General features: G+C 44.3%; 1 protein-coding gene across 3 annotated transcripts; it reads left to right on the top strand.

Moving 5' to 3' along the window:
* LOC115596928 (coiled-coil domain-containing protein 85A-like) lies at positions 1-26,623 on the top strand. 3 transcript variants are annotated; one of them, XM_030442411.1, is made up of 5 exons: positions 3-352; positions 508-773; positions 1,955-2,999; positions 21,922-21,979; positions 23,543-26,623. In XM_030442411.1, exons 2-5 carry the CDS (start codon positions 531-533, stop codon positions 23,556-23,558), a joined length of 1,362 nt encoding a protein of 453 aa, XP_030298271.1. In that variant the 5' UTR covers positions 3-352; positions 508-530; the 3' UTR covers positions 23,559-26,623. The 3 variants fall into 3 exon arrangements, 2 of the variants coding, with proteins under 2 accessions (XP_030298271.1, XP_030298270.1); XR_003986975.1 differs by having other exon boundaries at positions 1-773; positions 1,955-3,010; XM_030442410.1 differs by having other exon boundaries at positions 3-773.
* Positions 26,624-27,130: the final 507 nt, after the last annotated feature.

Raw genomic sequence — 27,130 nt, 5'->3', positions numbered from 1 at the left:
AGAGGCGTCGGTGGAGCTGCTGAAGGATCAGAGCACAGAGAGTCCCTACACCTCAGCATCCTGGCTCTCCGGCTGTGCACCTGCAGCCTCTCCTTGCAGTCTCTCCCCTCCTCCTGTCCTCCTCAGCGGCGGTCGGGCAGCGGCAGTGCACACTGAGCAGCGGGAGTGCGCAAAAGCGGCCGGCATGCACCTGGAGAGAAACCGCCCCGCCAAGTCGTCCAAAGGCGCAGCCGAAGACGCAGCGGCGCGCAGAGCGATGCTCTAACGGCGGGCGCACAGCAGCAGAGCACCGGGCGGATATCGGAGCCGCAGCATGGGCGTGGGAGAGAGGCACAGCCGACACGAAAGCGATGTAATCCCGCGGACATAAGAGGGGGTGGTGGGGGGAACCTGAGCAGCGTTTTGGATCAGAGTTGTTCCCAGGTGTATTCCTGGGCTCGGTTTGGTGTCTTGCTCTCAGAAATTCAGCAAACACAGTACTTTTTTTTTTTTTTTTCTCTCTGTCAGCCTCCACTTGGAGATTTTAAAGGATGGAGAAGGGCGCACAGCAGCAGCAGCAGCAGCCTCAGCTGTCCAAAAGCGCAGAGAGTCCTGCGGAGGACATCTCCAAAGTGCACGACGAGGAGCTGCTGAAGTGGGGCAAAGACGAGCTGGTGCGGCGGCTGCGGAAGGCAGAGGCGGAGAAGAGGGGCGTCATCGTGGAGCACGGGAACCTAATGCGGGAAGTGAACCGGCGACTCCAGCAGCACCTGAACGAAATACGTAGTTTGAAGGTGAGATGGGCCCCAGGGAGCCAGGTTGGAGCCGGGTGCCGGGTGTTTTATACCGGCGTGTAGGCCACTATGAACGGGCTGATCTGGACCTGAATGAGATGTGACCACAGTTACATACTGGGCAAAATGGTCACTAAATAATTAATGTTATAAACTAATTAAACCTGTTGAATATGGGATAAACAGAGTGCAGAATGATAGATGCAGTATATTCATTACATATCAAATTGAATTTAGATGAAATGCCTTGAATAAAAATGCTGATATTTGGCCAATTTTGTTCCAGAATGTGGAAATCTTTACCGGTGTGGCCATCAGGTAGACATGAATAGATGAAAAGCTGATTGTGTTAATAATATCCCGAGCTTCAGGACACACAGGTGCATCCAAAAATTAGAATATCATAGAAAAGTTAATTTTTCTCCGTAATTTAAGATTCATTACACTTAAAGTGAAATATTGTAGCTGCTAGTAGTTTTGGCACTATGGGCAGGTGCCAAGTCCTGCTGGAAACGGAAATCAGCGTCTCCATGCTGTTTCGAGATGTTGATTTCCTTTCCCAGCAGGACGAGCAACTGGTTTGCTGTCCATGGGACACCTCAGCAGGGTACCGCACCGCTTGATCGCATTGATCGTACATTTCAGAAGGTCGACATTCCTGGACTATAAATCCTTTTTTTTTTTATTGGCATCGTGTATTATTCTAATATTTTGAGATACTGGATTCATGTGTAATGAATCTAGAGTAAATGAAAGTTTCACTTTTTGAATTAAAATGAACTTTTCCATAATAGTCAAAGCTGCAACTGATTCAGAGCTGAAATCTTGGGACAAATAATCCATTAGTTGATCAACGTAAATGAATCGGCGGTGTTAGTTTGTTTTGCCCCTTTAACAGTCCAGAAGCCAAATATATTACATTTACTGTCCAATGCTCACAACTGAGCGCCTGGAACCAGAGGATGTTCCGAGTTTTTGCTTTAAAAGTAACTCAAACTGATTTTCTGTCAATCAACATTTGTTTCAGTTTGATCAGATTAAACTCTCACATGAACTCAACTGATGGGAACATTCCTCTTACTTATCAAATGATCAGCCCCAGCAGGAATGTGTTTGCAACATCTCACTGTGCTGCTCTACTCTGTGTGTGTGTGTGTGTGTGTGTGTGTGTGTGTGTTCAGGATGTGAACCAGAAACTGCAGGAGGACAACCAGGAGCTGCGAGACCTGTGCTGCTTCTTAGATGACGACCGGCAGAAGGGGAAGCGGGTGTCGCGGGAGTGGCAGCGCCTGGGCCGCTACAGCGCCGGCCTGATGAGGAAGGAGGTGGCCATCTACCTGCAGAAGCTGAAGGAGCTGGAGCAGAGGCAAGTGGAGGTGATCCGGGAGAACCTGGAGCTCAAGGAGGTGTGCCTCATGCTGGAGGAGGAGAGGGCTACGGCTGTGGCTGGAGGGGGAGGAGGTGGAGGTGTGGGCGGGCAGGGAGGCCCCGGTCGCAGGAGCTCCATCGACAGTCAGAGCAGCTTGTCTCAGGGTGGAAGTGTCCCGGCACCTGGCCTGCTGCGGGACGTTGGAGATGGCAGCAGCACCTCCAGTGCAGGGAGTACCGATAGCCCAGATAACCCCCACCTCAAACCCCCCCCTCTGGGCTCCAGCGCCAGCCCTGGATTGAGACCCGGAGACATTTGTGAATCCACGGGAAGGAGGCACAGCTCCACACCAGAGTACCACACCTTCCCTCAGTCCTGCCGCCCCCGTGGAGGGTCTCTCACCAACCTGGACCCCCGAGATCTTCGGGGACACAGCCTAGAGAAACACAAGTCTCCCACCAGGGTACCATGTGACTCCCACCCCAAACCCTGCAGCTCTGACCTACTAGCCCAGAAACAGCTATTGATGTCAGGGCAGGCATCGCCAGGCTGTGGGAAGGGCTCAGCCAAGTCCAGCCCAGAGCTGAGTCAGAGACACCGGCCGGTTCACACCGGGGGGGTATGCTGTGGAAGTCCTGAGGCCAAGCAGGGGGCGATGGGGACACCTGAGCACCTGAGGAAAGGGAGGGTGATCGTGGGTAGTCCAGAGTCTATACGGCACCACCATCACTATCAGTACAGTCCCGGGATAGAGCACAGCAAGGGGAGGTATTGCAGTGGCTCCCCTGACAGGGACGGGGGTCAGAGGAGGCCAACGGGAGAGGACATGGCCCCCCACCACCAGAGTCTGTACAACGGTAGGCACAGGGTAACTCTTATCTTGTTTTTCAATTCATAACCCATTCATGACCCATAACAACATCAACGATCTGGCTTTGAGATGATGGACATGAGACTGCTTATTGCGCATTATTGTATTATTGTGTCATCTTTGATACTATCACCGTAGTTTGGTGCCGATTTTATACCATTGTATTCAGATTTTTAGCCATTCGTTATTAAGATTAATTATAATTTTTGTTTGCTTTTTTAACAAAATAACGTTAAATCATACACGTTAGTTTTATTTCAGCAACATCATTGCTAGATTGGATATAAAAGTGGTAAATAAAATGCTTTCTGACAAAAATCTACATTTAACTGTTCCTGCTAATACGACTAACGCTAAAGGAGTTGACATCAGATGGTATTTTGCACACACGCAACAATGAAGCAACATGTCCACAGATGAAACTTGGACAGACGCCTGTATAATGTGACACAAGAAACGCAAAGGAGCTCGTTAACAGTACACCCTACAGCCGTCTTTGCGCACAGCCGCCGTCTTGGATTTTGAAGTTGGTGATGCCTCAGTTGAAATTGCAGGAACTTGGAATTTCCAACCACCCAGTTCAAACGAAATGAGCCATTTTTTCACTAGTGCACTGACCACAGAGGCAGGGTTTTACTGCTCTCACTTTTTGTGGGCTGATTATTTTACCCAGAAAGGAAAGCTTGTTCAATATAGCAGCATTTAGATACAAGGCAATTAAATGTCAGAGGGCCAGCTGTCTCCTTTTTGTGCTAAGCTAAGCTACGAGCTGCATCTACCAGTCTTCTCTCGGCACACACACAGAGCTCTTGTGGAGATGGCAACAGTGAGGGAGATGTGTTCTCATTTGTGTGTGCTTGTAAGGAGGAGAGTGTAGGTGATGCAACCCAAGTCTCCAGGGCGCGTGTGGCTTACATTGGTGCCCTAGAGGTGTGTTCAGGGCCAAGATGCACACACATCCACTCCGGAAGTGAAAGCCAAGAGAGAGACAGTATTTAAAAACACACGTGTGTGGTGGTTTTCAACAGATATGTACAAAGAGATAAGTCGATACACTAAAGAAGAGTGTATTTCTGTGTGAGCGCCGCCTCAAAGCTGTCCACTCATTTTAATTAGCTCACATTTGACAGTTGCTCAACTCTTCTGAAACATTCAGATCGATCTCTTCCCAAATGCACACCATAAAAGGCTGCTGTTTGACAGCGGAGGACGCACATGCTTTGAAACAACACATGAAATGCATTTGCTAGGCTTTTAAGCCTGACTTAATTTTTTCTGCCATTAAATATTCCAAAAGGACTCCCCCGTGGTGTTTTTTGGTGTAGTTGTTTCTCTCTGTTTATGTGTTTCCAAGTGTTTACTTTGAGTGTGATGAGTGTGACCGAATTAATGTGTTGTGTTCGGGGACTGCCTCAGTTCACTTCACCCATCTTTTTCAAGCCGTGGAACACAATTTACTTTAAGACTGTTTTCTGGGGCTGTTGTCAAACAAGAGGGTTCAAAGATATGATATGTGAGATTTATGCTTTAAAATGTCTGAAAACGACTAGACATTTTTTTTTTAGTTGTGTACTTACCTTTAGGGCTGAAATGATTACTTGAGTTAATAGAACCATTTCTTTATGAAAAATCCGTGCAGCTAAGAAATTTGCGATGGGCTGCGAGAGGACACGGGGCAGAAAAAAAAGTCAGAAATCGCAGAAAGTGTGGGACCATTTCAAATTGAAACGGAAAGAAAACTCACTTGAAAGTAACTATTGTAAAGTGAAAGTAGCCTCTTTCAGTGCTTCAGTCTCAACAGGAAAGTCTATGGGGGCGAAGTTATGTCAACAATAGCATTTAACGTAAATCAATATGAGTGCAAGTCGACATTAAGTCTAGTTAAGAGTGTACTTCATTGTTGCTGTATGTAATAGATAAGAAAATCAGTGTGTGGTGGTTGGCTATGTGGCTAGTTACTATGTGAAAATAGAATGCTGTAGTCAGTTTGTTGAAGGCTGACCTTCATGGATTCATTCATGGATGTTTTGCTTTTAGCGTTTCAGAAGATGTTTTTCTCTTTAAAACCCAAAGTGTGAAATGGCAAAAGTTAAATGCTCTAAGTGGGTTTAGTTTGGACGGATAGTAATATTGACTCTTTCATCTTAGAAAATGTTTTCTTTAAAGGAAACGTTTTTTAGTGCAGTGATGCCGACTCAGGCAGAGAAAGCTATGCTCGTGGAATGTTAATGTCAGGAGGACTCATGGTCTCTTCAGCTTCAGACTTTATTTTGTGATAACAGTTTAATACACACATTCGCTCGCCTGTCAGAATAACTTCTTGGAGAGAGTCAGAGTGAGAACTCGACAAACGACACTGAATATGACGCAAATCTAAAACTTTACCTCGTCCATTAACATTGTGTCGTGTTGAGTCATGTCAGATAGCTTTTCATCAGCAGATGTGGCTGTTAAGTGGTGCGTTACTCGTGCAAGTTTGACTGCATTTCTGTTTATTTGCGATACCAGCGAATATTTATTTGCCTCAAACGGCCAGATGCCCTTATTCTACTCAGAGAACAAGGGCACGAACCGGGGATGCGTGTCTGTGTGTTTGAATTCAGGTCAACCTCTCGTTGAAATCATTACTCAACAGAGATTTGGGTTTTTCTCTCTTCTTTTCCCCCCTCTCCTGTCAGTAATGTTATGTTCATGAAGTAAAGTACATTTCCGTTCCAGCTCCAGCTGGCTTTCAACATTACAGAACATAAACCACGGACCATGGCGGTCCCCTCTGCAGATCGCTGCTGCAGTCAGGGTGATAGAAATGACAAATTCTGTGTTTATAATGTGTATAGTATTTAAGTTGTTCGGGACAACCCTTACCTCTGTGAGAGCCGGCTCTATGTCTTTCTTTCTTCATGCAGGTTTTTTTTTTGTGTGTGATCATCGCTTGTTCATGAGTAATGCTTTTTTGCATCAGGTCTGGGCAATGCTTAAAGGAACTATTACACAGCAGGACCCTAGAGGGAAACCAGCATGCACTCATACACCAGTAGGAATCAAACATTCATCAACCAGCTGCTGGCTGTACTGTAGCACAACAATGCATCCCCATAACAGGATGATGTGATTGTAATATTGTGTCGTATTGTAGAAGTTACAAATGAAAGAAAAAAACCCAACTCTTTTTCCACTACAAGGCTCGAGAACAGCTTCAGTGCTCCTTGTCTTAGATTCTACAACGAACCTATAAGAGAGATGAATAGCGTTCTTTTGGGGGTCAGGTTGCTGGCCCTCTGTCTACAGGGCAGGTACATGAGGGAGGCAGTGTCGAACTCTAACTGTATTTGCTTGACTATTTCTTGGCCAGGGGCGGTTTGCCAGTGGCCTCGTTTATCAAAGCGTGCTCGCATTGTAATTATCTCCCGTATTTGTCTCACAGTTGAAGGCCTACCACTGCCTCGACAATAAAAGATATTCATTGTGAAGTAAAGGTCGGTGGTTATCCTCAGCTTCCTGCGGCAAAGTAAAAGCACAGATGAGAAAGCTACTGGGCCTCCTGCTGCAACAATGAACTGGTGAATACTATATGTAGAGGATCACCATTATGCTACACCTGAATGCAGTGAGAACTCTTTAAATAGACAGTAATTAAATACACAGTATATGGATACAGAAACATTACTGTCCATTTTTTAGGTTATATTTGACGCGTTTTTGTATTTCCCGCTGCGTCACACACTGTCTGTGTCTGACGCTGTTTGCTGGAACATGAGCTTGTCGCTGCTGTACTATGGAAGCCCGGCAGCAGTAATGATTTATATAGTGCTGAGTGGAAGCGCTCTATATTACAGCTGAGGCCATGGGAAATGGTTTTGTACCTTGCAGGATCCCTGACTCAGCGGTTACCTGAAACAATAGTGGCTGGGTGTACTGTGGCATAAGCCGAGATGATGCACACATATACATCATAAGGCCATTTGCAACACACTATACCAGGGGTACTCAAATACAAATCTTAAAGGGCCACAAAGATTTTTTTCAATGACTCAAAGGTCCATGTATTGAGGTCGGCCAGGCCACATGCAATAATACTGTAATATTCAAAACAAAATGTCCTTTTCATTCTAAACAACAAAATACGAACAAAAATAAAATGTAATTTCCATTTTAACATAAATCCAAATACATAGTTGAATATTTCCTCTTTTTGTTTGCCTTCAAACATTGTGTCCATCACTTCATCATGCTTTATTTTATTTCATTGTGACATAGATGTGACAAGCATCCTGCTTGCAGCTTGATATGATGATTTCAGTGCATTTATTTGTGTTGTGCTTATCTCTGAATTTTGAGGAAATGTCTCTTCAAAATTCCTATGCTTCGTCTCATAATGCCGTTTCAAATTGGAAATCTTCATCACAGCTTCTCCTGGCATATTGTAACGCCCCTTGTGGACTGTGGCGCAATGATTCTTGGGTATTCTGTCGATGTTGGTGTAATTATGATTCGAATTTTGGCACCGTGAGTGAAAGGGTGTTTGCCGGGAGGAACTCCCCGTCCGTTACGCAACAGGTGATGAAGTATGATGAGACTTGCTAAAACATGTTAAACATCGTAAGTGTCTGTCACTGCTGCACTGTCAGATCCGTGAGTTCTGTCCTGGTCGGAGGGAGAATGAATAGAAGTTTTAAGTTCCTACTTATAGAAGTTGCCGATTCTCACTGTCCACTTTATTATAGCAGTTGAATTGGAACACGCCATTTCAATCTCTTGCCACCGGCAAAATGTGAATACGCGAACTGCTCCGAAAACGAAAGTGAAAGTTAAAAGTTGCGATCGCAGCGGTGAGTAACCCAGTTGTCTTTGTATCGTTGGCATGTAGACAAGTCCCGGTGTATACGTGCTGACCCAAACAAAACACATGGTGAAGGAATAACAGTACGGGGGCCACAAACAGGAGGCCGGCGGGCCGGATGCGGCCCGGGGGCCGCCTATTGAGGACCGCTGCACTATACGCTCTCAGAAGAAGGTTTTCTGCGTCATGGTCGGGTACACTGGTAGGGCTGGTTTGGTTTTGGTTGTCACCTTGTGTTTAAGGAACTTGTGATGCACAGATTGCACAGATTAATCAAAAACAATATAAAGTATGGATTAAGAATTAGCTCTCACCTCCTGCTGCTGCCTCCTACACAGCCAGTGTAATTCATCCATTCATTAAGCCTGCACCAAGGCCAGCACTTTTACAAATGGAGGTCATTAACTTCTCTCTGCACTGCTGCCTCGGTGTGCTAAATAATTGAAAAGAACCTGTGTGGTTTTCTCCCTTTATAGTAGTGCTGGTGGTATCAATATGTGATGTTTCCAAAACTGATACAACCCTCAGGCTGTCTGCCTAAGTTTGACTGGGCTTGAGTTGAAGATGTCTTTTCATGAGACACCCCTGCATTATCACAGATGATTTAAGACTCTTAGACATTATTAGTGCATCACTGAATGATGATGGTGCTTTTAATAGAGGGGTCACAGTACTGGGTTTTCAATAATGACCCATGCACTGTGTCATTAGAGTTCCTCTACAGAGTAGTCTTATGTAGTCGTGCTGTGACTGCTGTGTTTTTCATGCCAGTTGGGAACCATCGCAGAGTTAAAAATACCATCATCAACAAGTTTTGATGTAGTTCCCACCTCCGGAGCAGCACTAGGCTGTGTCGTGAGTGAGAAGTAGTGGTGGCTGAACTGGAAGATATTACCCAATAAATTTGCATATTTCAAACATAGTTTTGTTATGTAGATGATCTGACTACAATAGCTGTCTTGAGTCAAAGCTGTGTAAACTGTGATGAGACTAGTTATGGTGTCTGTTTACCTTGACTGCAAAGACAGCATCCTATGCACATAGACAAAAAAAAGAAGAAGTATATACAAATATTTTTTGAGTGGGTTATACAATAGAGTCACATAAGAACAGATTCCCCCTCACAATTTGACTTGCCAGAGTCTCCATCACTCCTTGCGGTGTAAATGTCTGTAAACTTGGCTAGAAATAATTCAGTTTGCCATAGTTGTATCCTTTGAGAACTCTTCTGCTTGCTCGAAGAGCAGCCTTTTGCCAGTTTTGGTAATTTTGTCATTGGAATGATGCCACTCGTGGACATGTACATATGTACGATACTGTCGTCATTGTGGGCAATGTACCAGACGCATTGAATCGCGGGGAGCTGTGTGATTCCCACCCTTACTCTATCCACCAGAGGACTAGACTGAAAAATGACTCTTAACGAGGTATCATCTTTGGTTATGAGGGGTGAAGCCCAGCTGGTGTTGTTGCCAGCCCTGGGTGGAGCTGTGCTGCTGAATCAGATGGGAAAAATTAGTGTGTCAGTTAAACTCATTAGGCTCGGCAACAGACTCCGGTGTGCAGTGGGCAAGTCTGTGTGCACCCACGCATGCATGTGTTAACAACCACAGTCGCGCACACTCCAAACATTATGCAGTTGCACGCTGAAGCACGTGCTCACTTATATGGGCCAGTGTACACACACTCTTAGTGTCCTCATCAGCAGCATGAGCACACTTTTACACATTCTGACATGTATTCCTCAGAGTTAAAAAAGTACCGTACCAAACCTCTGGGTGCTCATTAGATGGGTGACAATGTGATGCACTTGTGACGCTCGTTCGAAACCATGCCAGGCGAGCGGAGTTTGAGGATTGAGTCAGTATCATCACCTCTCTGTGACTGCGGGGAGACCAGAGGGAGCAGCGGGTGAGATTTAATTCAATTTGTAATCAAGTTGAGGATGTTTAGTAGACTGAGGTGATGTCATGAGATTTGGTTTTGTGACTGTGGCTGTATTTAGTACAAGTGGTACGTAATGACTTGGCCGAAATGTAGCTAACAGAATGTAGTATGCACACAAAAGCAAAAAAACAGCAGCATCCCAGCAATACCCTGATGCTGTAGAAAAACTCTCCAGTCTGCATTTGCCCTAGTCTAACTCTCATACTGTATCCCACAATGCAAAGCGGCTGAATGGTCACAACAATCTGTCTGGCCAACAACAGAATTTTCGACATAATTTTTACCGAACCAGAAACCACACCGATTTGAGTAGTCCACAGCTGGAGCAAGTTGTCATGGCTGAGTGGGTTGCGTAGAGGACTCTCTCTCTCTCAGTAGGCTGGGTTTTGCGTCCTGTTTGGAACATACGTTTTTATGTTGGTGTTAGGCTTTAGGTAACTAAAATACTTGGTTAGCTTCAGGAAAACATTGTTTGGGTGAATATAGACCCTGTGACAACGTTAAATGCAATTGATCAATGTCAATGTTTTACCAGGATCAACAGAAACATGACGACTTTGGATCGCTGGTGACACTCTCCTCTATCCATTTATCCACAAATATTTGTGGATGAATGGATTAGGACATGCAGGTGGTAAAACACAATTTAAAATTGCTTAAAACTTCCTGAAACAGCCTGCAAAACAGCCTGAAAATTAAGAAATATGGCATGCCAAGCTAAGACATGCAGTGCCTAAAACCTTGAAATAAAGGGAGTGAATAAAGGGAGTAAAGATCAGAAAATCACATGACATTGCCTGTGTGTTTTTCATCGTTCAGTGTCCGAAGATCTGAAGTGTCTGTGTTACAGAACTGAAGCAGTACTGTGGGACCTTTCAGCATCTTACGGGACATTAATCCTGCATCTGTAACCACGACAGCACCACAGCAGCTCTTAAAAGAAGCCATAATGCTGCCATAAAAGGTTAAGTGAGTTAGCTGTGGTGTTTAAACGGACAGAATCATCCTCCATTCATGGTTTTCTATTAGCACTGGAGATCTGACACAAAACATGCCCTCAAGCCTGTTCAGGTTTTGTGGTTTCATGTTTTAAAGCGCTCTCTCTCTCTCTCACCCACACACACACACACACACACACACACACACACACACACACACACACACACACACACACACACACACAGGGCTTAAGGGCTCCATGGAACAAGCTCCCACTGTTCAGATAAGCCCATTTAGGCAGCGCTGGTCTAATTGAATTTGTCTGCTCCAGACTGAAATGAGTGTGATTTGTGAGGCGTGTGTTTCTGTGTGTGTGTCGGTGCCTAACGTGAACCTCAGCTGCTTCGGTGTCAAACTGGAATGTAATTTGTGCTCTCAAGGGACCATGGGAGGGAGGCATGGAGCTGGCAGTGAGGTGCTGTGTCCGTCCATCTACATGTTGACATTTCCCATCTACCTTGTCCAGCCACCATACACTGAGTCTTAGCAGTAATCCTGGTTTATTTTTTCTTTCTTTCTTTCCTTTAATATACAGAGTATGCTGTGTTGATAAGTGTATAGAATTTGATGTTTTTAAGTACATTTGGTTTATCTTTATGGTTTCACATTCAATTGTACACACAAAAAGCTTTGTTAAAGTGAACATTCAACATTTTTTGTATGAATGAAGCTAGTCCCACATAACAAGACCTATCTCTACAGTGGTCTGTCAGCACTAGAGAATGGCCAAGCTGCGATAGGTTAATGTTAGGGTAACTTGCTGTTTTCAGCATGTAGGTTGTTAGCTCAGAGGTTATTGTTGTTTCCCATAGCACCACAACAGTCACATTGTCATGGGAATTCTGTAGAGCTGGTGGCCTTGTGGTTACGAAGAAGATGCCAGGAGAACCGATGTCTTAAGAAGCAGCGTTTAATAACAGGCTTGATCAAGGAGAATAATCGCGAATGGTACAGCGTGCCAACCACTACCATTCGAATGACTGTTTGAACTATCGCTGGATGCGCATGTTTTCTTAAGAGTGACCTGGGTCAAACTGTATCTCATACGCTACCTTTGGGTTGACGCACATGAATTCTGTTCACAGACAGAATAATCTGTTTAGTCTGTGATGTGCTGCTTAGTGAGAGACAAATGTATTCAAGGACTGATAGAGGGGTTTATTTACTTCAGTCTTATCAAAGGCAGCTGCATTCAGCTGACGGACACAGCATAGAAGAAGGTGGTCTCACCCCGCTCAGTTTGTGAGGACGGCCTGCTCTAAGCAGTTTTACACACTGGCCATATTCCTCCCATTTCTTAATTTTCTATAATTTACCCAACTGAGCTCTGGGGGATGTTCAGTGACTTGGAAATGTTTTTGTATCCATCCCCTGACTTATACCTTTCAACAACCTTTTCAAAGAGTTGCTTGGGATGTTCTGTTGTCTTCATGGTGTAATTGTATAAAGGGGTACTGATTATCAGTGACTGGACATTCAGAGACAGGTGTACAATCACTTGAGACACATTCACTGCACTCTGGTGATGTCCATTTCACTGAGTAAAAGACTACTGGCAACAACTGGCACCCCTCTACTCTTCACTGTTGTTATCTCTGTCCTGAGTTCACATGCCTCCCTCAGATCTTACCCTTTTATTGGCAATGTTACAGCCTCTTAGAGACTATAATAAGTAAGCCCCAATATCTGTGGACTTTCGTACAAAAGGTTGCATCTTATATACCAGTAATCAATTTCTTACCCTTTCTTGCTCTCCCTACCACTGTCACCGGTTTGACTCCTATCTGTTGCCCTCAAAAGCTTTGAGGCACCATAGCTCTTATCCTGAGTCAGAAGGTAATGTGAGGTCACCAAAAGGTACAGATTTATGAAGAAAAACTGGTCATCACATTACATCATCTAAAACTGTCGCAAATTGCTCAGAGGATTTGTGGCTCTTACATCACAGTCGATCAGTATCAGTTTGACAGCCAATTTAGGAAATGAGAAAGGCCTCTTTTGTCATCATTCATCTGCTGATGGACTCAGAGTTAAACAGTTCTTTCAAATGGCCTGTCTGGATCTGTGTGTGTGTGTGTGTGTGTATGTGTGTGTGTGTGTGTGTGTGTGTGTGTGTGTGTGTGTGTGTGTGTTTGTGTGTGGAGTGGTGCTTTTGTTTGCTTTAAAAGGGTCAGGTATGGTGGTGTTGACTGCAACAGATGGCCAACATGCATGTTTGTAGGAACGCTGTAGTGTTTGTTGGGCTCAGCTGGTCTGGGCACACACTACTGTGCATGGGCAGAAAGTATCTCCGTGGCGAGCTGAACATGCACACGGTCAGTCATCTAGATTCTGTCAAGGGAGTACATAATGTATTATGCTTCGGCTGCTATTAATAAACACAAGCCACAACCCGCTGGATACCTGCAGCTTTTCGGGCTGTCACTAAAATAAAACCCCGAGTACAAACATTTGAAGATGCTCTTCGAACTGCTTATACGGATATAGCCCCGGTATTTAAAATGTCACATGCAGCATTTTAAAATTACTGAGTCATTTCTATGTTCATATGAAGACGTTACAGTTGGACTGCCTTCACTGACAGGTAGGTTGTGTAGGATGTTTGTTTCTCTACACCACACGAAGAGGTCACCTTTTCTCCTGAAGAAAACAGATAAGTTACTCTTTAAAGGGTCAGTTTACCCGCATTAAGAAAAAATAAAACATATTCCCACTAAAGGGTGATTTGTAGTTGTTTTCTAAACGGTTATAGAGAAACTACACAGCATATGCAATCACCTGCAATGGCTATGTATCCTTTGCCACTCTAGCCCCAATTTTCACATTTATTAAGAGACATACTAATACTAAAGGCAGCAGGTGTCTGTTTTTTATCTGCAGTTTGGAGTGACGGTGTCATTGTCAAACGACAGTTAGGTAGAGCAGTGTGCCAGTACAAATGTATGCAAGCACCATCGGACCATTACAAAAATACATCGAAAAATACCCACTGAAATCTGCTCTCTGCTGCTTATCTTAGCTGCTGCATTACTGTCTGACAGTGGAACATTTTGCGCCACGTAGGAGGTCTCCTTGTGGTAAGATAAGATAAGATAATCTTTTATTGATCCACATAGGGGGAAATTCAAGTTTGGCAGCAACACAAAGAAAACGTAGCAAGTAGGTAGGATAGGAAAGATAAGATTAATATACCTTAAAGAGAATGAAATAAAAAGGGAGGTTACTAAAATTGTCCAGTTGTGGTATTGTCGTATTGTTAAACCGCATAGTATGAATTTAAAAAAAGAAAACTGAATACCGAATGAGTTGGGCCAGATGGTTTATGGTCACTATTCATATAGTAAGTACTGTGTGTGTTGTCTGCAGTGGACTGAAGATGATATAACAATATTAGAATACTGTATAAGAAGAACTTGTGCTTTGTTATCATACAGATATATAGTTCGTGTATAGTGTTCCGTCTAGATGTTAGTGTGTCACCCAGTTTGAGAAAAATATCAAGTGACGTATCTGAAACGAGGCTCCATCTTCCTTTCTCATCAGTCTCTCCTTACCAAAGAACCTGACAGCCAGGCTGAAGTTCTCTCACCACCGCCTTGCACAGCAGCTTTTGACTCTCAAACGGGCAATTTGCGCAGGTTTTATTTCATCGTTTAACCACATGCAGCCATGTAGTGTGTACCACAAAGCGTAGTGTCGCAAATAAAAATAACTCGGATTGTAAAAACAGCTGCTCAGTATGATTTATTTTGGTCCCCTAAAAAAGATCAAAACAATTCACAACATAAGGATTCGGGTGCCGATCTCCCTCCCGTAATGCATTCCTGGCTCAATGGGTGGGGTTTTGTATCTGTACGATGAGCCCCCGTCAAAAAGGCTTTGGTGGGTTGACGAGGATGATCACCATGAGCCACAAGCTAAATCCCCTCATAATCAAATGATCCTAATTCGCCAACAATGGGAGATCTATTTAAGTGCCTCTGAGACAACATGTCCCCCTGCCCTCATAAAAATGTCTCTGAATCATTTTGTAATGAGGATGTAGGATGCTCAGCCTGACCTTTACTTCCTCCAATATCCCCACCTCTGCGATCGCTGACTGAAAATTGTAGCAACGCTCTAGAAATCCAGTTTTGTGATAGACGGGATCAGACGGTGAACTGCCTCTCAGCCTCTCTGTCCTCCATTACCTACCTGTTGTTCCTAGGCTGAGCATACTCTCGCAGTCACACGCCGTCCTCTGGTTTGTCGACAGGTCTATTCCATGCTTCGGTGTGAGACTGAGCTGGAGTATTACATGACTCCTGCTGTGGACATTATACTGAATTTAGAAGACAATAGGAAACCCTGAAGAAAGGGATGAGCCTGCATTTACAGAACATGAAAACAGTGTTAGATCAGAAAACAGGAAGCTACAAGAATGTGAAGCGTGCTTATAAAGCGTGGAAAATAGAAAAAAAGGCCTTCAAACAAAAACCTTCTTCTGTCTGCAGTTGAGGAAACTGTAGGCTCCAGCCAATATTTGAAAAGTTATGCCTCTTGTGAATATTTTTAGCAGCGCCCTGAAGTGTAACCAAACGGGGGATGATTTGAAGTTCCAAGACGCCATCTATCCTCCAAAATTACTTTAGAGGAACTTTGGAAAATGAATGAAGCAATAAGGCTCAGCTCACTTCAGGAGCTTCGGTTTTGTCATTATAGCGTGTGAAGAAAAGTATTCGAATCACACCAATTAGATAACAAGTGACTGTAAAGTAATGCTTTGACTGGATACACTGGCATGAAAAACGGCTTGTGTGAATTGTCATATCACCTCCTCATTCCTATGTAGTTGATTCCATAATTTGACTTAAAATCTGCTGCTGCAATGATGAAATTTCCCCCTGGGGGGGGGTTGGGAATCATCTCCACCACATGGGTGTGTGTGTGTTCCCTCGTCCAGCAGCGGTTTGCCAGGATAAAGTTCTCGTATGGCAGAACAAAGGGAGAGTTCACTGGCTCTTATCTCAGTGTGAATTCCCCGCGGGGAGGTTGGAACAGGCGTCCGTGACCCTCAGTGCCAGCTTAGTCCCCGCAATCTGTTCCCCCAGCAAGAGACAACTGGTATGTCTGCATGTGTGTTTGACAGAAAAAACGGAAATCAGATTTGGTGTGTGCCCGTGTCAATATGTTAGTGCTTGTGTGTGGCGGAGGTCTGAGCTTCCATTTTCTCCACTGCCACTGAGACTTTTGAGCTGTATAGGGGGACTGTGGGACGCTCAACAATGTGTGTGACGCATGTTGACGGGCTGACGCAGGCTGTGTGTGTGTCTGTGTGTGTGTCTGTGTGTGTCTTTGAAGAACAGCGAGTATTTACCTTGGTGATGTGTCATAACAGCAATGTGCCAAGCTGAAGGTCACTGCGTCTTTCAGGATCACTGTGACTAACTGAAAGAAGCATGCACATCCCTCGCTCCCTCCTTCCTCTTCCTGTAATTCTTCTGCAACTCTCTTCTTAACCCTTTTTTGCCCCATCCCATAAGCACTCCCTCTGTCTTTATTCCAGTACTTTTCTTTCCTTTTTTTAAGCATTCACAAAGTACATTTATTGTCATTTAAAAAAAAGAACAAAACTTTCAGTCCTTTGTGCTACATCCGTTTTGTAAAATGGAGTGTCGACGATTAAAGAAAGAAGGAGGTCAGGGGTTAGGGTGTCTTTGCCTCCCCCGTTCTAAAATCAACAATCGGCTCCTTAGTTTTTGCCAGTGCTAAGTAGTAAATTGTTCTCTGTGCATGACTTTGTAAGATTGTTGATTTCCTTCCAATATATGAACTCTCGTTGTTGTTGTATAATGCAGCCGACGTTGAAGGTGTCGTCCGTTTTTTATATTTTCTTTGTTATTCCAATATCAGCTCCACCATTAAAATTGGCTGATGACAGAAAAAATATAGCGGATTGTGTTGATATTTTTAGCCTCTCCTTTGGGTACTTGTACGTAGTGCACTGTCCATCCTTTGACATCAGTGGGTTAAAAACACCTGCATCTGCTCCCTGTGTCGCAGAGACAGGCAGAGACTGGGTAAATGCATCTGTGTATGATCGTGTGTGTGTGTGTGTGTGAGTGTGTGTGTGAGTGCAGTTTATTCTCCAGGCTTTTAACACTGCGTCGTGTCAGGATATTCTGGAGTTGCGATTGGATCCCGGCCGAAGTGGCAAAGCTGTGAGACGGGGATGTGTCGTGGAGAAAATCCACACACCTTTCATTTGCTGTTCTCGCTGTCAGTCAGCTCTCTTGTTTTTAGGCGTGTCAGTGCAGCAGTGTTGAGCACAGATGGTGGAGCTGCATTTAAATGGGGCCTGTTTAAAGCGAAACTCTCGCCAAAATGCAACCAAGGCTTTGTTTGTGATTGAATATGAGTCAAACCTTCGGGTAAATGCAGAATTATGACGAAAGAGGCACTTTTAAGATTTACCGTAGTTTGGGTTTCGGGCACGTTAATTTTGAACGGGAGTGCTCGGGGCAGGGATACGATGGCATCAAAATCGCTATTTTTAGAACACTAAGAAGGCTCAACACAACATGAAACTTTGCTCGTAGCATCACCAGGGTCTCTACACATGAACACGAGCATTGAGAACATTGTTTGTGTACACAGAGTTTATGAAAAAGAAGGTTTTTGAACTACTCACGTTAGCTGCTGCATCTCCGGCGCGCAGCCGTCATGGCAGGCGAAAAGTGTCGATCCACGAGTGTGACCATCAGGAAGGAGAGTAATGGTGGGACGCTCCTCAAGCTTAGTTCCATATGAATGCACGGATAATTCATTGTTTTGTCGTTAGCGAAAAGCACCATTGACGTCCACGTTGAAAAGGGAGCCTCATATTACAAGCAATACTACAATCAGCAGCCGGAAAAGTCACGTGACATCTCACGTGGGTACTTGTTTTTTTGCCTGCCATGACGGCTGCGCGCCGGAAATGCAGCAGCTAACGTGAGTAGTTCAAAAACCTTCTTTTTCATAAACTGTATACACAAACAGTGTTCTCAATGCTCGTGTTCATGAGTAGAGACCCTGGTGATGCTACGAGCAAAGTTTCATGTTGTGTCGGGCCTTCTGAGTGTTCTAAAAATAGCGATTTTGACACCATCGTATCCCTGCCCCGAGCACTCCAGTTCAAAATTAGCTTGCCCGAAAACGAAACTACGTAAATCTTAAAAGTGCCTCTTTTGTCATAATTGTGCATTAACCCGAAGGTTTGACTCATATTCAATCACAAATAAAGCCTTGGTTGCATTTTGGCGAGAGTTTCACTTTAACACATGTACCTAATTATGGCTTTTCTGTAATGAAGGGCAGATGCAACCACTGGGATACACACTAAGTCATTTTACCTAAATTGAGCTTACAAAGTCGGTATAAAAACTTAACACACAAGGGCAAAGTAAACAAGGTGCAGCAAGTCAGCTTGAAAATGAGAGCCCAAGCCTGGAGGTGTCCTTTTCTTGTTGCTAGGTAACTGCAAAATCAGCTGTCAAACATGTTTTTTTTTGTTCACGGGTCTCTGTTCAGCTACAGGCTAAGATGTTAACACCTTGCTGGTGTCATAGCCGATTGTTAACCTCACTGAGGAATTACCGAACGTCAACGGCTCCAACCTGGATCTAAATACAACTCAGACACACACAACTCATACAAAGCTCAGTTAGGCTAAATGGGGCCAGTTCCACATCTGAGATGAGTGTCATCAGGCCCATCTTACTCTCAGAAAAGACAATGAATAGGCATTTTCCCAAAAATATTTTATTATATTTACCTTTATTTGATAATCAATGGGGAATAACTGCTAGGCTACTGTGACAAAAATGGCTATCCAAGGAGTTCATTACCCAGAAATCTCAACAGTTGATGGAACATGTAGATAGTTTTGCACACCGGTGGTCATCGACTCATATATTGCATGTTGATTTGATTCATCAGGTCCTGTGGGTGGAGTCGCTCCGCCAGCAGTAGCCAAGCTTGACACCAGAATGAATCTACATCATCTTGATCAGCTGAACATAACTCTTTTCTCTTACAGCCTCGCATCCATGATGTTGGCTGATTGAACCCATGATTTAATACATAAAAAATTTGCCTGCTGAAGATTTAATGTGTGGCCGGTCATATGGGGCCTCCTTTTTCTTTTTATGAGCAAGTGGGTCAGGAAGGTGGTGGAGCCTCGGAATATTTGGCAGGAAAGTCATTAAGTGTTGACCCGAGGGCCTGCTGCTGGATTATGGGATGCTACAGTACAGCAAGATCAAGAACGTATGCACACACACACACACACACACACGGACGCAGATGAACAAACGCAAGCACATATATGTGCATGATAACACACACACACGCTGGTGAGATGGTCGGGGCTGTCAGCAAAGGTCTCTGGCAGAGTTCGTCTGAAGCTGGCAGCTTGCTTGGCCTTGATCTTGCGCAGGCTGCGTGTGTAAATGTGTGTGTGCGTGCATGAGATTGTGTAACGCGAGGCTTTGTGTGTGATCAGAGGTCCTGTGTTAAGGACAGGTCTGCTAACTAGGCCAACAGCTGCTTCCCAGGCAATTCCTCTTTGAAGAACCTTTTTTTCCCCTATTATTTCAACGCAGGGACATTTTGCATATTCATGGAGCGCATATTCTACCACACTGACCATCACAAGCGGACGCACACACCAAACTAACGTTCACACACCTTTGTTAGAATCCCTTTGTAGACCCGCGCACAGGAAAAATACAAGTGTCCAGGTGTCGGCTCCAAGCCGGCTTCATGTGTTATGTATTCAAATGGATGCAGCATATTCACCGTGTGTGTTTGTGTTTGTGAGTGTGTGTGTGTGTGTATGTTTGTGTGTGTGTAGCAGCGTGGGTTGTCATAATTGTGCGCAACAGAAATTAGACTTTGTTCGCTCAGCCCCAACCCCCTTTTGTGTGTGCGTGTGTGTGTGTGTGTGCGTGTGTGTGCCTGCTCTTTCATATTGAACAGAAGGCCGGTTCTCTCATGCAAAGAGACCCTGCTCTTGTTTTTCTGTCTTTTCTTAACAAGACAAGAAAATTACAAAAAATCGAAATTGCAGAACAAACGACCGGAAAACTAACACACACACACACACACACACTCTCTCCCTCTCTTCCTCCATCCCCTCCTTCCTCCGTCCATCACTCTCTCTGACACACACAGTGAGGTGCATTGAAGCGAAGCAGAGCACACAGCTGTGAACCAGCCCAGAGGCCTGTCCTTCTGTGTGTGTCTGTATGTGTGTGTGCGCGTGTGTGTGCGTCCGACAGCTTGGACCGCTGAGACCCGACTGCAGGAGTAAGCAGGTCAACATGAGAGAGGGCAGTGTGAGTGTTCGAGACGGATAAGTGGAGTAACGCAGGTTGATCCAGAGAACTGTCAGTGTTCGCTCTTTAATTAGAATGTTCATCATCTTCACGCGGACAACACACACACACATACACACACACACACACACACACACACACACATATGAATGGACTGGTTAAGCTGCGTTTTGAGGGTTGATAAATGGCCACAGTCAGTGGTCAGCCTCTCTTCCTCTCCACAGCTGTTCTGCCACATGCTCACTTGGAGTCGTACAGCGTGTACAGCACGCCTCTGGCTTTCGCCGTGCTAAACTGGCGGAAACGGCTGGTTCTGCTGCAGCGTGTGTCCGCCGCAGTCCAAACACAATCCCCCCCCGGTAATCGCTGACACGCCGCGTTCGGTCATTCTCACGTGGGTGTGATGAATATGAATATTCCACATAAACTGTTTAGCTTTGACTAATGCTAGAACACCTGTGATATACAAATGGCAGACATGTTTTCTGGGTAAAGGATCGATGATATATGGTCGTCGTGATAAGAGCTTGAGTTTGTTTAGAGTTAATCATCAGTTTAGCTCATCATCAATCTTGTTCTTCTATAATGTAAGAAATAGAAGAAGCAGAATCACAGTTATTCAGGACGACCTCTTCGTTTCTTACTGTCCAGCAGCATTTCTCTCTCATAGCTGTTCTCTCTCTGTTTTTTTAAGAGCCGACCGCCAACATCCTGTAAGTTGAAACCACCAGCCATTTAATACTGTAACCAAGGTGAATCCCCTCTATGAACAAGACATATTGCAAAAAAAGAAAAAAGAAAGAAAAGCTGAACACGATTCAGGTGTATTTATATACAGGCCTGAGTGTTTCGCTGAAAAAAAGATAAGGACCCCTGCTGAGAAACAAGCGCAAACACCCCCATTTGTCCCATCTGCATACATTAAATCGACGTTCATCCTCAGCACATGGACGGCGAGAGCCATGTTTGGCCGATGGGTGAAACACCAACAGTCTGTTTGACAGATAATTAGAAATCGTCTCATCTCGTCAAACCAAACTGGAACCCTCGTTTCAAAAAATGTCCCCCGTTGCTACAACAAAAAGAGCTGCTGGCACCGAAACAGCAGAATTCGCGAGCAAAATAGATTACAGCTTCTTTTTTTTCTCTAATCGGTGTAATTATGTGTGTGTTAGACAGTTACAATATTTGCTGTGGCTGGCTCCGTTCCTGCCGAACCGCCGCATCGTTCAGCTGCGACCGTGCTGCTGAGATACAGACGGGATCACAACTGAAGGAAGGAGGGAAAACAAGCATCTGCCTCACCTCGTCAGCATAGCAGATAAACATGTTAATCTTTGATAATTCATTTTTACACTCTTGCTGCGTACAGGAAGCTGGTCCGCGACTGACAGTGACATTCCTCTCTTACCTGAATGACTTCATGCACGAGAATTTTAAGACTCTTTCGCAGCTGGAACAGATTCAAACGCTCTGACATATCTGTGGTAACTGTCACATAAAAGAAAAGACAAGAGAGGATGATGGGTAACAGGAAGTGCTGGCAGTGGCTGCCCATCCGTGACGGGAATCAAAAGTGGATTGACAGAAAGAGCTGAGCGACTGTGTCAGCGAAGCAGCAGTTCAGAGTGATCGGCGAGGAGCGCGCGCGTTCGTGTCTGCCGCTGGTTGAAAGTCACACTCCAAACACTCAATCACAAGTGACAGCGACCGCCGCCATTGATTTGATTATTCATTCTGTCTTCTGATTTCTTTTCTTGCAGCTCTGATCTCTGCTGGTTGCTGCACCAACTCCTGTCGGACTGTAAACCTTTGGGAAAGGTGAGTCGACGTTCAGGTGCCCACACGCGTGCAGACGAACACTTGCGTCAACACTGAGCTGCTAACATGATTCGTTTACATCCTCCGCTGTCACAAGCGTAGGCCTCCAGTCCACGAGTAGACAAGCGCTTCGTACGTGTGCATGGCAGTATGTTCAAATGTATTTTAAAATCAGGGATGACAACTTCTCAGTTTGTTTTGGAAATAGAGTCAGTCTACATGAATTTGATGCATTTTTATGAGCCATGCCGTGAATATTTATTTAACTGAAGATATCAGAGCAGGAACTCCGAACAGACTGTCCTCGGTCACACTCCCTCTGTGCGCACACATCACACTTAAGATCCATATAGATTCATAAATTGTGCCACAGAACTCGAACGCAAATCGCTCCTCCTGCTGCGGTTCCTGCGGTGTAACTGCGTTGTAGCCTGATTACTTGTTTGGGAGGACTGTACGTGTGCGACTCGTTACATAGAGAGTATGACGTGTAACGAGTCGCATGTTTTGCGCTGTTGAGCTCTGCTGGCGAAATGATGATGATGATGATGCCAACCTTGATAGAAAATAGGCCATACATCAAAGTAGTTTTAGCAAGTCGCTACTTAAATTTAACATTTTTGGAAACTGGTATATCAAAAAAAGTGCAATATCTTAGAAGTTTAGTGAAAACACTCAAGAATCAACTCCAATTATCAAAAATGAGCTCTGACGTTATTTCAGAGACATTGATGTGTTGTGTTACATACATATGGATTGAAGTTAGCCTGCTAACCAGGTAGCCCGTGTGCACCCTTTTTCATACAACCACGCCCGTCCCAGTCCTAACCACTACCTGCACGGCTAACCGGGCTAACGAGCTAACATCAGCTACAGTTAGCAGCAGGCAGCGCTCACTCTAGTGATACGCTGCCCCATGTATTCCGTTATTACCCAAGCCTGCGCACATGATTTCACCTGTTCCCAGCTGAGCAACACCCTCTTCAAATCAGAGAGCGCGCAAACATAACAGCCAGACAAATACATCTCTAATGTAATATCACTAAATCTGTTAGTTAGCTAGTAAGAAGCTTTTTGAGGAAAAGTACTTTTAAGGGACATTAAAACTCACCATATGTTCAACTGTAGAATGTGAACATAGGTCTTTAGGTTATTAACCCAAAATTCAGATAAACCACTGAGGACATGACCTCGGTGAAGCTACGGTCCTGACACAGTGAAGGTAGCTTGCTGTATCGGGAAAAAGAGGGCAAATTGTGTGTGTGGTGTGTGCAAATGGGAGGTCACCCCCGTTGTGACCCTCTGCTTTAATGCACTGGCCGCAGGGTGAGTGATGGCGCTGGGTTAATATTTAATGATGAAGCAGGTCTTAATGGTGGAATAAATCAGCCCTCCATCGTTTCCTGGAGATGGAGGATCCTTACATTCTGCTGAGCACGGGCTACACACACACACACACACACACACACACACACGCACACACACACACACATTTTAAATCACATGCAGAACATATATACATGCATCCATGTGCGGTAATTCTTTCCCTTTCTTGTCTTTCAGCTTTGATTCCTCCTGACCACGACATGCCTCTTGATCAGATGCTGCTGTAAGAACACACACCCAAGAGAGAAGAAAGAGAGAGAGAGAGAGAGAGAGAGAGAGAGAGAGAGAGAGAGAGCGAGGGAGGAAAAAAGGAGGCTCGTTAGCGGGATGAACAGATGGGGAAGGAGAAAAGGACGGGATTGATGCATTTACATACGGATATATTATCGTGAAATTCAAAATGAAGCAGTGAAGGGGCGAAGGAGCAGAAACATGGCGTCACAGAGGAGAAACACTGGGAAACACTTGAACACTCTCTCTGCCCTGTCTGCTGCTGCTGCTGCCGCTGCTGCTCCTGCTGCTGCTATGCATTTCCCGTGGACCACCAGAAAAAGACCTGACTGTCATTGTTCGGACGGGCAGAGGCTCATCCCTGCATTGCCAAAATAAAGAGAGGAGAGAAAGAAAAAGACAGCTGAGAATCTTTGTGTTGCCAACAAATTAGTCCTACCTCTTTGGAAAGACAGAGACCTTATGGATGACAGAAGCTGTACATGGAGGGAGTAACTTCTCACGCTAACACTGGAGGTTACAGGACGTTTCACAGTCACAATGCCAGTGATCGTTTCAAAAACTTACTACCAACGTGTGATGATGGTAACTACTTTTACAAAGTCATCGTGGACCCGGAATTAAAGCACAAAAGGAGCTACTAACTGACCAAGAGAGCTAAAGGGGTTTTCTGAGTTATCTAAAACATAGTTTTGTTTTATTACAACTTGGGTCTTAGTTTTTGTAGCTTTCGTCGTTTTTTCTCTCATTTGTGGTAACGTACTCACCAAAGTAACTGCTGAGATCTGGGAATATGGCAACATTCACAGAACAAAGTCCAAGGGGGCAAGAAACACAAGAGGTCAGACAGAGTTCGAATTTTGACTGTTGGTTGGTCAAACCTAGACTTTGGGGTGCTTGGGCTTTGCGAAATTGGGATGGGTAGATTTTTCACTGTTCATGATCATGATCATGAAAATGATCAATTGTTGCAGCCCTGATTTCAATTAACAAATATCCAGCTCATTACAGTTAACTGATTGCTGTCAGTCAGTAAAGTGTACTTAGAGGGCCGCCTGAAATCACAGATTCTTACATCACCTTGAAAAAATCCTACTGGCACGCAACTGGCTTTTATTGTGAAAACTGGCCTAAACAACAACGACTTGCTAATCTACTAGAGGTCAGCGTGCAAGATCTGATTGTTTGCTTTGTCTTGGCGCAAAAAAAGTACAGTCATGCACTGAGGTGCAGTACCAGCAGCGGGCAGAAGAACCTCATCAAGTAGTTTCGGTACCTTTATTTGACCACAGAAGAGACCGTGTTGTTTTGATTGGTGGGAAAGGCCAAACGCGAAAAAGGTAAAGGGTGCACTGGTGAGTCAATTACAAAGACTGGCATGACAAAGGATTGCAGTTAGACCTGAACACATTTTGGCACCACTTTATGAGCAAATCATAGATGAAAAAAAAAGAAAAAAAAAAAGAAAAATCTGCAGTGTGCTCATTTGATAACCAGGTGCAGATGAAAGGCTTTTCATGCCATGCACACCTTCCAAAAAAATCATTATGGAAAACAGGGCCTTTCACCTCGTCACTGTGTCCTGCAGAAAACCATCTGAATGTTCACAGATGCTCCTGACGAGTGACACCGCCTAAACTTTAAAACCTCTCTGACCACTTGTGTTTTTTATCCCATCGAGGCTTTTTTTCCGGAGCAATCTACTTCACCAGAGCTACAACAATCAGGCAATTAATTTACCCGCAGCCCTAAATTTGTTACAAGTCACATAATACATGTTACTATGACTGATGGTCATTACTCTCGAAGCTACAACACTTAAAGTCAGGTTGTGATAAAGACAAGTCACATTTTGAAGACCTCTGTCAAACTGTTTATTTTTTTCAAAATCGAGCATACAAGCATACAACACGGTTAATTCAATTCAGTGGAAGTTTGACACAGCAGTTACCAGCACCGCTTGCAAACGAGTTCCAGTTGCCGTATTTGGAAAGTATGCGCAGCTTCTGTGTGAAAAGTAGCCCCTGTGTGGTGACGAGGCGTTTACCCAGGGTGCTGTGACGGGACAGTTACACGGAGAACATATGGGGATGTATGGGGGGGTTGGGGGTGGGGATCTGAATGCTCTTGTTTAGCGGAGTAAGCTAACTCTCTGCTCCTGTTTAGCTTTGTGTCAGGGTCCGTTCCTATACCTACAGTGTTATAGCATTCTAAACCTTGTGTCAGCGTTCGGTCATGTGTATGGTGCTGTGTGTGTGCGCTCGTCTTAATCCGCACTCCTGGGAGTCTAGACGTGGACAACATGCCTTGAGCAACATTTTATCACTGTAAAACTCAATATGATGTTGATATGACAAGTCATCCAGACCTACCTCCACTTGAGCTATTGGACGCTGAGCTGTGCTCATAGTTAGAAGTAGAATCATCGTTTGAGTTCACAACATATCTAAAGTTATTTATGATGGATTAAGTAAAGACATGTTGGATTTGATCAGTGCGTGCATTCACAAACACACAGAGGTTTTTGCTGTGCTTAGCCCCAGCAGGATTAGCATTAGAGGATGTCCGTCTGAACCAAAGTATGCTGGGTAATTTATACCGGAACGTTCACTTTCTCTTTTTAGAGTTTAGAGCCGTTGCAGGATTGAACTTATCAAGACGTGTTGTCCCTAATAAACCAGGACGCTCAGGTGTGCAGGAAACATGACATTTTACTCTGTGCACACACAGTGGGTCACAATAATATACACACATACACACATTTATCCTTAATCCATAGTCTATAACCTCTTCACCCTGTGAGTTTTTTTTTTTTTTTTTTTAATTAGATTTGGTGACAGATGAACAAGATCAGTACAATAATATATTATCAAAGACATTTATGTTTTTAAAGGTCAAGAGTAGTTTATCTGCGTAGTTTTATAAATATATACCTACAGTTATTATTTTTGACTTCTTGGTATTATATAACTAATTATAACCAGAGATGTATGTATAAGCTAATAAAAGTGTCTTTATGTAAAACAGCTCCTTTGCAGTGAGTATTCATTGTATCTATGTGGACACCTACACAGACATACAGTATACACTGCTGTGGACTGTATAGTAGTCTGATGTAGTCGGGCCTGTGTCAGCACTTGAGAAAGGTCTGGCGGCACCATTGCTCATGCTTGCATTTCTTTTCATTGAAACCCAGGACGCAGCCATGACGCCCTCACAAATAGTGTCAATGGCTAAATCCCTGCAAAAGAAAAGGAAAGAGCTGCTAGCGTATTAGAATTCGTACCGTTATCCACTAACCTGCCCAGGTTAGTGTTAGGGTAACTTGCCATTTCCGTAGCGATGGGAATTTCAAACAGCGGGAAAACACACAGGGACAGGAAGGGCTCTGAAACGAGAGGAGAGTTAGACACCAAAATAAAACAGGAAACAGAGCTAAAAAGACGAGAGAAAAACAAAAGCATGACCTGAAGAGAGACGAGACATGACAGAAGCAGGAGACCCGGTGGAAGGTATACAACCACAGTCTACATC

The sequence above is a fragment of the Sparus aurata genome, chromosome 15, assembly GCF_900880675.1.
Source record: "Sparus aurata chromosome 15, fSpaAur1.1, whole genome shotgun sequence".
Taxonomy (NCBI): Eukaryota; Metazoa; Chordata; class Actinopteri; order Spariformes; family Sparidae; genus Sparus; species Sparus aurata.
The sequence above is the reverse complement of the archived record's forward strand: the minus strand, read 5'-3'. Positions and strand labels throughout refer to the sequence as shown.